General features: G+C 34.4%; 1 protein-coding gene across 1 annotated transcript in view; it reads right to left on the bottom strand.

Annotated features, from left to right (window-relative positions):
- LOC150100923 (pseudouridylate synthase RPUSD2-like) overlaps positions 1-13,446 on the bottom strand; it is a 189,896-nt gene that overhangs the window by 118,680 nt on the left and 57,770 nt on the right. Inside the window, exon 5 of the mRNA XM_090401804.1 lies at positions 5,038-5,125. Within this exon, the coding sequence (XP_090257930.1) occupies positions 5,038-5,125 (88 nt within the window). The remainder of the gene's footprint in view (positions 1-5,037; positions 5,126-13,446) is intronic.

The raw sequence follows: 13,446 nt of genomic DNA on the forward strand, positions 1-13,446 counted from the left end.
AACCAAGCTCATTTTACAATCGAACTTATTTAATGGAAAAATATCAGAAATTATATAATAAAGAACATTTCATCTGCAACTATAACTAAAATGATTGTTGTCATAGCAACAAGATGAATGAAATATACATTATGTTTGCACCTTTTATAGTAAATGAATGCCTTTCTATTTTGGAAATAATGTTTTGTTTTGTTTTTTTGAAAAAATAAATAAAAATAAATAAAATAAAAATCATCCATTTTGAATTTCTCAGATATTATTCTCCTTTTCTCTCATGGCTGACTGCTGCAATTCAAACACCATTATAAGTCAAAAATGTATGATGGGTTGATGTGTCTGAAATAGTGAATTATACTTTTGAAAGAATGATTTCTCACAGCAACCTAAATACCCATAGGATCAATAACTAAGAAATGCAAGCAGAAAAGGTTTTGAAAATAACGATATATAAAAATATCAAATAAGCATCCATGTGGGCTACTTTTATGGAAAGCTCCTAACTACTGTATTTACACAACTTGCATGTCTATAATTACTCTCATTTTTACAATAAAGTAATTTTTTATATTCATATTCAAAGGCAATTAAAATAATTATAACAATAAAAACATGGATGCTCTTCTGACAAAGAATGAGATAGAAACACTATCACTTCAGAATACTTTGTGCCACAAGATTCAGTTCAGTTTATATTGGTACAAAGCACACACCACTGCACAACAAAACATTTTCCCAAATTTATTTAAAGAATTAAAATCAGTTTTAACTTTATTAAAATATATTAATTTTTTTGTATTCCTGTTGCCATTAATGACAGTCCTCTCAAGTTAAGGCTAGTAGATATCTGGTAGACTTATTCTTTAATTGTTCTATTAACAGAACTCATAGTAACAATCACATAAGACAAATGTTTTTTATAATACACAAAATGCTTAAATCACAAAGTGTAACTTAATTCATATAAAAGAAATTTTCTTTTATATGAATTATATGAAAGTTATACTTTGTGATTGAAACATTTTGTGTATTATAAAAAATATTCCATCTTATTTGATTGTGACTGTGATTTCATATAAAATTATTTATATAAAAGGAAACTTTCTTTTATATGAATAAATAAATTCTTATTTTATTTAGACTAAAATATATTACACTAATATAAACTGGGAGATGATGCAACATTTTATCATTTTAATCTGAGACTGAAACATGTTCTACAACATTAAATTATTATAGCAAGGTAATTACAGTTGGTAATTTATAATTGAGTAGTGACATTTATATTGTGTGTGTGTGTAGGAGAGTATATATTACTCACTTCTCTCATACACTACAAATGATTTAAAACTCTTAAATCCAAAATAAAAAGAAACCTTGAACATAGGTTCGTATCCCAGGATATCTGATATGTAACTTAAGCTCTTAAATTAACCTATATAACTCAAATGAAAATACGCAAGATGAGGAAAAAATTTCAATAAACTTAGAAAATCATATACTTGAACAAGTAAAGCAATTGACATATTTTGGCAGTCACATTACTCACAACTTGAACAGCACAGACTTAACAAAGGATGGTCTAATATGAAAAAATTAAACAAAATATGGAAAAACAACATTTCAAAAAGCCTTAAACTAATACTCTATAAAACTATTATTATATCTACAGCAATGTATGGAGCCAAGACATGTCTCTGTGAAGTGAAAGACTATGAAAAGGAAGGGATCACTGTATTTAAAGTAACCAAATATTAACATTTTTTAATGAAAATATAAAAATGTTTACCAGCACATATTACATTTGAGTTACTTACTCAAATCAAATATATTAACTATTTTGATTCCTGGTGTTAGTCAATGCTCATTATAGCAAATCTGAGAGAACCAAAAGAATAATTTGTCAGTGTGGAGGCTTTAGTACAACAACTTTTCTTGAAAGTAACATTGATGCTGTGGAACTTTGAGCTGAGATTTTTCAGTAGTTTGGTTCACAATAATGATGTTTTCTATAGCAAAAGTTGAACATGAGTTCACCGTATGCTATTAGTACATCAGTACTAATAACATGTTATGATGATAACAGAAGTTCACGCTTGAAATCAGAACTGAGAAACTGAAATATATAGAAAATTTGGCAGCAATTAAATAAGTACCTTTCCTTCACTTGTAAACTTTTATCCTTGTTATCAGTGAGAGGTAAAACAGTTCTGCTCTCCACTATCTCTCACGCTGCCTTTCTCTCTCTCTCTCCACTTCAGTGATATGCTCAAAATAGCTTGGCAAACATATACTGTTTGTGTGCTACCAATTTTTGCTGGACAGAATTATGTGTACTGTAGTTAATATTTGAGTTACTTACCTAGTAGCTTTAATGGATTTAATAATATTACAGGAAACAGTTATAAATGTAATATGTGCTGGTAAACATATTTATATTGTCATTAAGAAATTTTAATATTTGGTTACTTTAAATACAGTGATCCCTTCCTTTTCATAATCTTTCACTTCACAGTTTGAATTATTCTCAGAAGCCCTGCCATCCACGTGGGTCTGCTCTGGATCTGTCTTGAGCAAGTCATGCATTGAGTCTGTTTCCTGTGTACAACATGCACTAACTGTAAGCACACATACACACAGCTGTGTATGTGTGCATGTCATTATTGTTAAGGCGCGCGCGCGCGCGCACACACACTAGTCTAGTCGAATTTTTTCATCAGTTGTGAGATTATTACTGTCCCATTCATGTTTGTGTGTTGCTTTTTCTATACGTACTTTTTTTTTTACCCTTATCTACTAAAAATAGGACCTAAATGTGACATTTTTTGTGAAACCAAGAGGGGGAAAAAGTTCTAAAACTGTCAGAGAATGTGGAACTTTTAGATAAGATTAAAGATCTGAAATCTTTCATGGCCATAGGGAAGATATATGGCATTAATGAGTCTATAGTGCAGTACATAAATAGGTGCATAAAACTACTACATAACTCTACTTTTATAAAAAAAATAAAAAATTCTGTTCATTTCAAATCACTAGTAAAAAAAATCACATCCTAAAATTTCAGATATAATGGTTAGTTTCAATGTAACTTCCTTATTTACTAACAGACAATCTTGATTTAAGCAAGTCCCACTTCCCCAATATCTTTGAATTATTCAAATTTTCACTGTATGCAGGTTACTTAACTTGGCAAGGAAATATCTACAAGCAGATTAATGATACTGCAAAGGGTTCTCTCACCCCTTTAGCTAACTTTTGCAAGAAATACTTTGAAAACAAAAGTACTTACCCTAGTTACTTTCAAACCCTTAGTGTGGTTAAATATTGATGATGTGTGTATATGCCATTTAGCTCTATGGGCAAGACAATACACTCTTTCCAGAGTCTCCTGTCTTGCCATGTTACCTAGCTTAACAGCCAGCACCCAAAATTCACTTCACATTACAAAAAAATAAAATAAATATATCAAATAACTGTTTTTTTTTTTTTTTTGATACATTAGTATCTTTTCCCATTTATAGAAAGCATAAACAATTACATCATCATCCAGCCCAACAGTATGGAATTCTAAAAACACTTACATACAGAGCCAGGACTATTTGTTCTAATGATACAGCCTTTTCCACAAAACTCAACTATCTTCTCCATACTTTCTTAGTGAAGACAAAACAGATAAAAATACACGTGTCCCTTACTTCCCTATCCCATTCCAAACAAACAAAAACATAACACCACTATTCCTATTCCATATATCTGAGGTACATCTGTAAAGATAGCCGAAGTACTAATATAAATACAACCTTCACACCACATGCCAAATTAGCAACTTTGATCCAGGACAAACTCCATACTCTAGCATATCCTAGAATGTGTGAAGCGCCCTGTGACTTAGCCTGCTATGGACAGAGAGAAAATCTGTTAACATTCACCTTTGAAAACATAAAAAATACATTCACTACCATTATGATGGCAAGTCAGGAACTGGCAGACCATGCTTTGAACGCTCTTCACACAGGATTACATGGAAGAAAATCTGCCAAAAATTTGGGAGATTGTCATCTTAAGATTAACTCCGACACAACTATAATACTTCTTTTATACATTACATGATACCAAATTAGGACTGTATATCTTTTGTCTATTACAATTTTAATTGTTTCACTTACTCACCGTAACATGGGGTTTTGCTGTGAGGATGCTGATTTGAAACCCAGTGAAATATAAGCCAATTAATAATAAACATCATTTTATAATTTGGTTTTGTTTGGTGTTAAAATACTGTTAAAATTAGTTAAAAATAGCTAATAAAACAGTCCTCTTTAGAAATTGTGGTTTAAATACTAAGATTAGATTGAAAAATATCAAGTCCCACTTCCCTGTTGCTTTCTATAAGTACTTTTTTTTTTTACCCTTATCTACTAAAAATAGGACCTAAATGTGACAATTTTTGTGAAACCAAGAGGAGGAAAAAGTTCTAACGCTGTCAGAGAATGTGGAACTTTTAGATAAGATTAAAGATCTGAAATCTTTCATGGCCATAGGGAAGATATATGGCATTAATGAGTCTACAGTGCAGTACATAAATAGGTGCATAAAACTACTACATAACTCTACTTTTATAAAAAAAAAAAAAAAAAAAATTCTGTCCATTTCAAATCACTAGTAAAAAAAAATCACATCCTAAAATTTCAGATATAATGGTTAGTTTCAATGTAACTTCCTTATTTACCAACAGACAATCTTGATTTAATCAAGTCCCACTTCCCCAATATCTTTGAATTATTCAAATTTTCAGCATACACAGAGCATATACAGCCATCCTACCATGATTTGTAATCATTCTTCTAGCATCACACGTCATAGATTCTAATTTCAATATCTTTGTATCAGATATCACTAGCAGGAATGCTAAGTAAAATTTGTAATCTTCCTGCAACTCACACATTCATAATACTGGTGCCCATTAAATTCATTTTAATTAATATTTTATTTATAAAATCACTGCCATGAAAAATTTGCTGTGAATTCTGCTCTACTTACTGGAATAGAAGGTGGTTTATCAATAACAATCAAATCATCAGAAAGATGTATGATCTTCAGAGGAGCACCTAATACAGGGACTTCATGCCTAGGGGGGGGGGGGAGTAAAGATCACTGATCAATAAATATATTAACATACTTATTAACATTAATCATATACATTACCTTGAAATATTCTAATAAATGAAAATATTAAGAATAGAATTACCACATTATGCATGAGTATTTTATATAACTTTCACAAAGTAATATTTATTATTTACAAAATCACTAATAAAATTTGAAATCTGGACTAATGTCAATGTGAGATAGCTTTCACTGCAATTACAACTGTCACACATTGACACAGCATATCCACAGAGCATATACAGCTATCCTACCATGATTTGTAATCATTCTTCTAGCATCACACATGGCATAGATTCTAATTTCAATATCTTTGTATCAGATATCACTAGCAGGAATGCTAAGTAAAATTTGTAATCTTCCTGCAATATTCTAGCATTATTTGAATCACGTAAGTTGTAGCATTATTGTTACAGAGTAATCACCCTCTGAGAAAAAAAAAAGGTCATGACATTTATTCATAACATTATGACACACACACACCTATTGTGTTTCAAAAAAGGATTGTGTTGTTGTATGTAGTGGCAAGTGAATGTAGGTTAGTGATGAATGGAAGTAGTTAGTTCACCTGAAGAAGAGCGGGAGAGCAAGATATTTAGAAAAGCTAATTTGTTGTCCTTTTCTATTTTCAAGTGTAGTTTATCCAAGGGGTGTAAATTGTTGATTTTCAATAGCAAGGCAAGTAATGTAGCTTCTTTGTGGGCCAGACAGCAAAAACATCATCAATTTGGACTTCATGGAGGTGTCTAATAAATAATAATATTTCAGACAAACTGGACATTCTGTGGAGAAGAGATAATAAGAACATCGTTACTAAGAAATTTGAGAAACCTGGCCTAGCACAACATGGAATTGTTATTTACCAGAATATCCTCGGTCTGAAACATGCTTACTCCATCAGCACGACCTCAAGTTCAAATGTTTGTTTAAAAAAAGCACTGAAGCCTTCCATCATCCTAACTTGAATCAGAATGAATATCTTTCCTTACTGAAGGTATGGAAAAGTATCATTCTAATTAAATATGATTAATATATATATATCTACTCTATAATATAAAATGATAAGTTTTTTGTAACTTTTTTTGTCAAGTTATTTGAAACATTTTGAAACTCGGGGCTACCCTGAGTCTCGAGTCTTCAAAATTCGAGTCATCAGAATTCAAAGAGAACCAGCCTACTAGTCTGGAACTCTGGGGGTTGGGCGGCATGTTCGCCAGGGGACGTCCCCCCTTTCGAGTTTTCAAATTCGAGTCATCAGAATTCAAGGAGAACCAGCCTACCAGTCCAGAACTCGGGGGGAGGGGGGGGCACTGTAGGCACCAGGGGGAACCTCCCCCTTTCGAGTCATCAGAATTCAAGGAGAACCGGCCTACACCAGTCCAGAACCCATGGGGGTTGGGTGCTGCAGGCATCAGTATGTATATATATATATATATATATATATATATATATATATATATATACACATTTTTTTTTTAACCTAATTCATTTTCTGTCAACCACTCTCGTTCTGTTTATACCATTGTACAGCCTCATACTATTTTAAATAATTCATTGTTCGCATTGCTGGCCTGGTTGGCTAAGTGGTTAGTGTGTCTGCTCTCCAGCCAAGAAACTGTGGGTTCGAATCCCACTGTGGGCATGGATGTTTGTGATTGTTCTACAAACTTTGTGTGGAAAGGGAATCTGCAACCCTACCTATTTTTCTAGCAGAAGACATCATTGCCAAAACTATGTGAGGTATGGCAGTGACCATACGGCGTCTACAGATGTCAAATGTAAAAAAAATATATATATATAAAAATTATTCGCATTCCACTTTGTACACAACTAACCTTCATGCTACTGATGATGACCTGTAATTTTCAGAATGAAATATTTGGCTATTAAAGTTTAATACCTCATTTTTCCTTGTGTTTACGTGTTACTGTGTTACCATCTCTAAAAAATCTGCTTCTGATTCAACCAACCAACTTTCTTGACTTCTCGATGCATTCACTTTTTTTTTTAATATATGAGATAATTTTTTTAATGAAAGAAATATATAGCAGAAGTACAAGTCATTCAAAATAATTGAATGACGAGACCTATAATTAGTAGTATTATACTTCATTTTCCCTCCTTTATAGCCTTAATTTCCATTTTGGTCATTAAGTTTTAGTCCAATGGGCTGAATTTACAAGAGGACAAACCTTAGGCAATATAAGAAATAACTCGATTCCAAATCTGACTGAAACTAGTTTAACAATGCAACTTGGATGTCTACAGATGAAACATCTCCCAATGCTTTTCCCCCTAAGTTGTTTAAAGAATTTAAACAAAGGGACTTTGTATGCAATGTCTGCAAGATGTACACATTACCAAAGGCAAATGGAATTTGGTTTGAAAGCGATAGTAGTGGGAAAGTGTGTTGAAAATACTATGAAAGCAGGGGTTAAAAGCATGTGTCAGGTTGTGAGATTTAAGTGGTGGACAGTGTAATATCTCGCATGATAAGTTAATATAATTAAATTGTCGAGCTCAATTTTACATGGATTTCAAACCTAAATAATGTAGAGAAAATGATGAAAGATTTCTTTTGTATGAATATAAATTAACTGCCTTGAAAAATGTGTTACATATTTCCTGTTTGAATATCATCATCATCATCAAATTCCTGCCATGTACCCTCAAGGGGTGTACAGGATATGACAGTACTACATGAAAAAATTACATCATTACTAACTTCCTATCTACAATTTTCCTCCAAATCAGTCTGTTACTTGTCAAGACTCCAACATTATCAGATCTTATATTTCTATCGTCTAAGGCACTTTGTACCGTATCAATCCACCTATATCTTGGTCTTCCTCTGGGTCGTTTTCCTGCCAACCTGGCAGAGAACACTTGTTTTGCTAATCTTTCCTCTCCCATTCTATTTAAGTGACCATACCATCTGAGATTAGCTCTGCTAATGCATTCCGGGATGCTGACAATGTCAAGTTCTTTCCTAATATCCTCGTTTTTAATATGATATTGCCATTGATGCCATCTGTTCACGCCTCTAATCTTTCTTAGGACTCTCATATCTGCGGTCTCTAGTCTTTGGTCAAGTGTTTTACTTCTGACCCAGCTCTCAGATCCATAAGTTAAAATTGGTTTGAACACAGTCTTGTATACAGCTAATTTAGTGTTCAGACTAATTTCTTTCTTATTCCATATGAATTTATTCATTTGACTTCCCACCATACCAGCTTTGCTGATTCTGTTGTCTATTTCTATATTTAGTTTACCATCTTCAGTAAAAATTGTGCCTAAGTAGCTGAAATGTTTTACTTGTTCCACAGGTTCTCCATTCACAACACAGTTGACATTTTCAATGATTCTGCCTATTTTCATTGTCTTTGTCTTTTTATTGCTGACCTTCATACCATATCTATTACAACAGCTATTCAATTTAGTCAGAGAATCTTGCAGACTTGTAGCGGATTTATTTAGAAGTATAACATCATCCGCATAAAGCAAAGAGCTGACATTAACATCTCCAATTTTGATATCAGGTTTAATACCACATTCCTTCATAATGTGATCCATATAGATAATGAATAACAGAGGGGATAATGTACATCCTTGTCTCACACCATATTTAACATTAAACCATCTTCCTGTACTTCCTTCAATTCTAACTGCTGACTCACAACTCAAATAAAGACTAAGTATTGCTTGATATAATGCCCCATTGACACCATATAACTGCAGCGTATTGAATAGCTTCTCTCTTGGCACCTTGTCATATGCCTTTTCCAAATCGACAAAACTTAAATACAGATCTTTGTTATATTCCCATGCTTTCTCGACTATTTGTCGTAAAGTGAAGATCTGATCCTGACAGCCTCTATTTGGCCTGAATCCAGCTTGTTCTTCACCAAGCTTTTCTTCCACAATTCTTCTCAACCGTTTCTCAAGTATACTTGCATAGATCTTGCCAGGAACACTCAATAGGGAAATACCTCTGTAATTCTCACATTCAGTTTTATTTCCCTTTTTATATATGGGTACTATGAGAGCTCTACTCCAATCATCGGGAATTCGTCCCTCTGTCCAGGCTTTCTGAACTATGCAGTGCAGCCACTGTAAGACTCTTATACCACCATACTTCAGCATTTCTGGTCGAATATCATCTACTCCTGCTGCCTTTCCACATTTCAAGCCTTTGATGGCTTTTTCTACTTCAAGTATGGATATGTATTCCTGACTGCATGCATGGTCAGCGTTTTTTATCACTGTGCTGTCATCACTGCTTGTTTCATTTAGCAGTTTTTCAAAGTAATTACTCCATACTTCAAGGATATCTTTTTCTCCTGTTTTCATTTCACCTTTATCATCTCTAATTCCTTTTACAGCACTCTTTCCTCCATTCCTAAGCTTCTTCAACAACCTCCAGAATATTTTGCCACCTTCTTGATATTTATTTTCTATATTCTTGCCAAAGTCCTCCCATGACTTTTGTTTAGCAAGTTTTACACACTGTTTAGCTTTCTTACATTTGTCTCTGTATTCTGTAAGAGTAAAAGCTGACTTATTTGCCAGGAACTTTTGATATGCTTTCTTCTTTTCCTTCACTGCCTCTTTAACTTCCTGTGTCCACCAGGGAGTTCTGATTTTTTTATCCTTGCACACAACCTCACCACATGCCTCTCTGGCAGAATCAATCAATGTTTCCTTCAGAGTTTGCCACTGAATCTCCAAGGTTTGATTCCTGTTCTCAAACTCTTTCATTTTCTTTTCAATAATATTTCTGTATTTTAGTCTACAGTTCACATCTGAGAGCTGCTCAACTTTTATTCGCTTTAAAACTTTCTTACATGTTAATCTTTTCAATATGAAATTCAATTTTATCCTGCTCAAGACTAAATAGTGATCACTTCCAATTTCAAATCCTCTGTACACTCTGGTGTCCTGCACCAAGGAGAAAACATCACTATCAACAATAACATAGTCAATGAGACTTTTCTTATTCCTAGCCTCTTCTCTCCATGTGAATTTGTGCACATTTTTATGTTGGAACATGGTGTTAGTAATAACCAGTCCATGTCCTGAGCAGAAATCCAACAGATATTTGCCATTATTATTAGCTTTGCTCTTTTCTCCAAATTTTCCCAAAATATTTTTGTATGTCTCACAATCATTTCCTACTCTGATATTTAGATCCCCAACAAGGACCAACTTTTCCTTTTTCATTGTGTCAGTTGCTTTTTCTAAAGCATCAAAAAATTCCTCCACTTCTACCTTAGTAGAACCTTCTGTGGGACCATAGGCACAAATAAGTCTCATTGTCCAGTTCCCCATTCTCATATTTGCCCACATTACTCTACTTGAGACTGACTGCCATTCAAGAAGATTAGCCTCGTATTTTGTGTTGAATACTATGGCTACTCCTTCTTTTCCTTGATTGTCATTGCCTGAATATAACATTTTGTATTTATTGCTCAGAAAGATCTCACCAGTTTTGGTCTTTTTTGTTTCAGTCACCCCTATTATGTCGATGTGGTACTTATCTAATTCCTCAGCTAGCTCCATTTCTTTGCCATTCAGGCTTCTTATGTTGATAGTACCGATCTTTAACTCTGGTGATGTTGAGTTGGGGTTTGTTTTCAGATTTGTTCCAGTAGCTGACTTTTCGCTGTTCGCCCTGGTTCCCTGGCGAAAACAACAGGGGCCTTGTTTAACCGAGCGACGCCCCAGCCGGCATGAAATTTTGTCATGTTGTACCATCATTCTATATTTTGGTTTAACCAATAAGAATACAATTTGGTCGGCTAAATCCCAAATTGCCAGCCCATCCTCGTCCGTTCAGTATCCAAGTAGATACCCAACAGGGTGCACCACGAGAAGGTGAGGATTGGACATTAGGTCAGAAGCCCTGGTCGGTTCTCCGCATTCCTTTAAAGGCTATGTGGAGGTCTCCTCTCAGTTATACAGCTTTGACCCTTAAGCACCCCCACTGTTTGAATATTGTACTTAAATTTTAAGAAGGTGGATTAAGTGATATTAACATTGTAAGTCAGCAAAAATAATTGTGTATCAGAAAAGTTCACGACTTGTGAATAAATTGAGCGCCTGAAGCGAAGATTTTCGCCAAGATGACCAGAGTGACGTCACCGCACTGACGGGTAATCACGGACATTCCAAAGTTGGGAACAAAGAGCATGGAGCATATTTAAGAGGCTGAGAGGGCAGACAAAAAAAAAAAAAAGAGGAGGGAAAAGGGGGGGTAAAAGAGGAGAGGTTACTATGAGGACTACTGCCGCCGCAACTGCTGGCGTTTTGGTTCCCTTATCAGCTGAACGGAAGAGAGGAGAAGAGGTGATGACTCGGAGCATATGATTGGAGGCTTCGCACCCATCATCGGAACTACGTCATTGGCGATTCCTCTTAGAATGTTCCGGAAAGAGTTCCAAGGAGCATCCGACAACCTGTCCCCCTGTGTAGCTGATCGCGATTCTCACGAAAGGCTTGATGCCAGGTCAATGAATAACCACCAGTGGAGCAGGAGAAACAGAGTACAGAAATGTCCAAGACAAGAACATGTCCTGTGTAAAGGAAAAGATTCAAGATATCCCAATACAGGCTGTGTTCATAAAAGGAGGACTGTGCATTTGCAAAATGAACTGGGAGTAAACACATGATATTAATGTTAAAATTTTTTTGGAACATAGATATGTAAGAAGTGTATATAAGTGTTACAAGAGGTCGATGGTAAAGTTTTGTAAAGTGTTGTATGGTACCAGGGTAGAGCAAGTGTATACATTATGTTGGTGTAAGGAAAAATCCTGAAGGTAGTTATGTAAGAGGGAACAGTTATTCCATACTTATTGCAAAATATGTATTTTATAATGCTAAGTAGTGTATGAATGTTGAGTGTGAATGCAAAATGAATATAATTTAATGGTATAATAGTTTGCTGGAGTTAGATATGCTGAGAGAATCAGTTACTTCCCACTATGTTGTAATCTAAACTGTTTAGTTAGAATAAAATGTTTTGTTTGAACAAAAATTTGATCTGATCATTTGCCAATGCACTATCTCAAATAAATTATGGACCTGTATGCATGCGTTGATTAAGTATAGCCATGACTTGCTGTATGGTTAGGAAAATTTTAGCTGAGACCTTACCTTTGTTCCTGTTCTTATAATTCTTACTCTATTATTTCTTCCAGACTGGTGCAGTCATAAATAAAAATAAATTTGTCTGGCAGAAGAGTCTGAGAAAATAAGTATATTGCAATCATATAGCCAGTGATAACTAGATATAGAGACAGCTTTACATGTGGTAGGAGCAAAGGGCAAGGGCAAGAGAGGAAGGGGGTACAAAATGTTTAGACAGAAGGGCTTAGAGAACAAAGTAAGTGGGAAGAGTTAGAGATTAACGAGAATAGGCAAAACTTAGTAAATAGCACAATTTCAAGTTTTACATATGGTGTAGCCTGACTAGATAGCAGATTAGTAACATATAGGAAAAACTATACATACAAAAATAATGAATAAAACAACCCAAGATTTTACAACAGAACTGAGAATATGCATGAAAATGTGTGCAATGTAATGGCAAATAGGATTGAAAGAGAGGTTAAAAGTGACACGATTGAGAGAGAGAGAGAGAGAAAGAGAGAATAAAAGTGTTGATCGAAAGAATAGTAGTATGACAAAGGTAAAGAATTAAGAGTCGATTGTAATGAGGGAGATAGCTCAGTTATATGGAGTTACAGCAGGAGCTGTAACAAATGCAGAAATGTCTTGCAAGTGGGTCAGCTGATATCAGAAAGAAAGAAGAGCAAGATAAGAGAAATAAGAGCTTGATTAAGAGAAAAGGAAAAATCAAGGAGCAAGTCTTGTACATTGATTCAATCATAAGAGTGTAATTGGCAAGAGATTGACAAAATTGTGCTTTCTGGGTGCAAAAATTAATGATGTTAGTGAAGCAATTGACACTGTGCAGATGACACCGTGCTAATTGCAGATAACATTATGGATCTCCAAAAACTCGTTGACAGAGTATACATAGAAAGCCAAAGAATGGGAATAAATATAAACATCAACAAGACAAAATACATGATCATCAGCAAACATCCAGCCTCATCAATGAAACTGACACTCAATGGGAAAAATATTGATCAAGTGTCAAGATATAAATATCTTGGTTGCTGGCTTAATGAACGGTGGGATCCAGAAATAGATATAAAGACAAGGATTGAAGTTGCACGGCAGTCCTTCATGAAAATGAGAACACTATTCTGCAATAAA

Source organism: Typopeltis vanoorti, chromosome 12, assembly GCF_054136105.1.
Source record: "Typopeltis vanoorti isolate ZY-2024b chromosome 12, IOZ_Tvanoo_1.0, whole genome shotgun sequence".
NCBI lineage: Eukaryota > Metazoa > Arthropoda > Arachnida > Uropygi > Thelyphonidae > Typopeltis > Typopeltis vanoorti.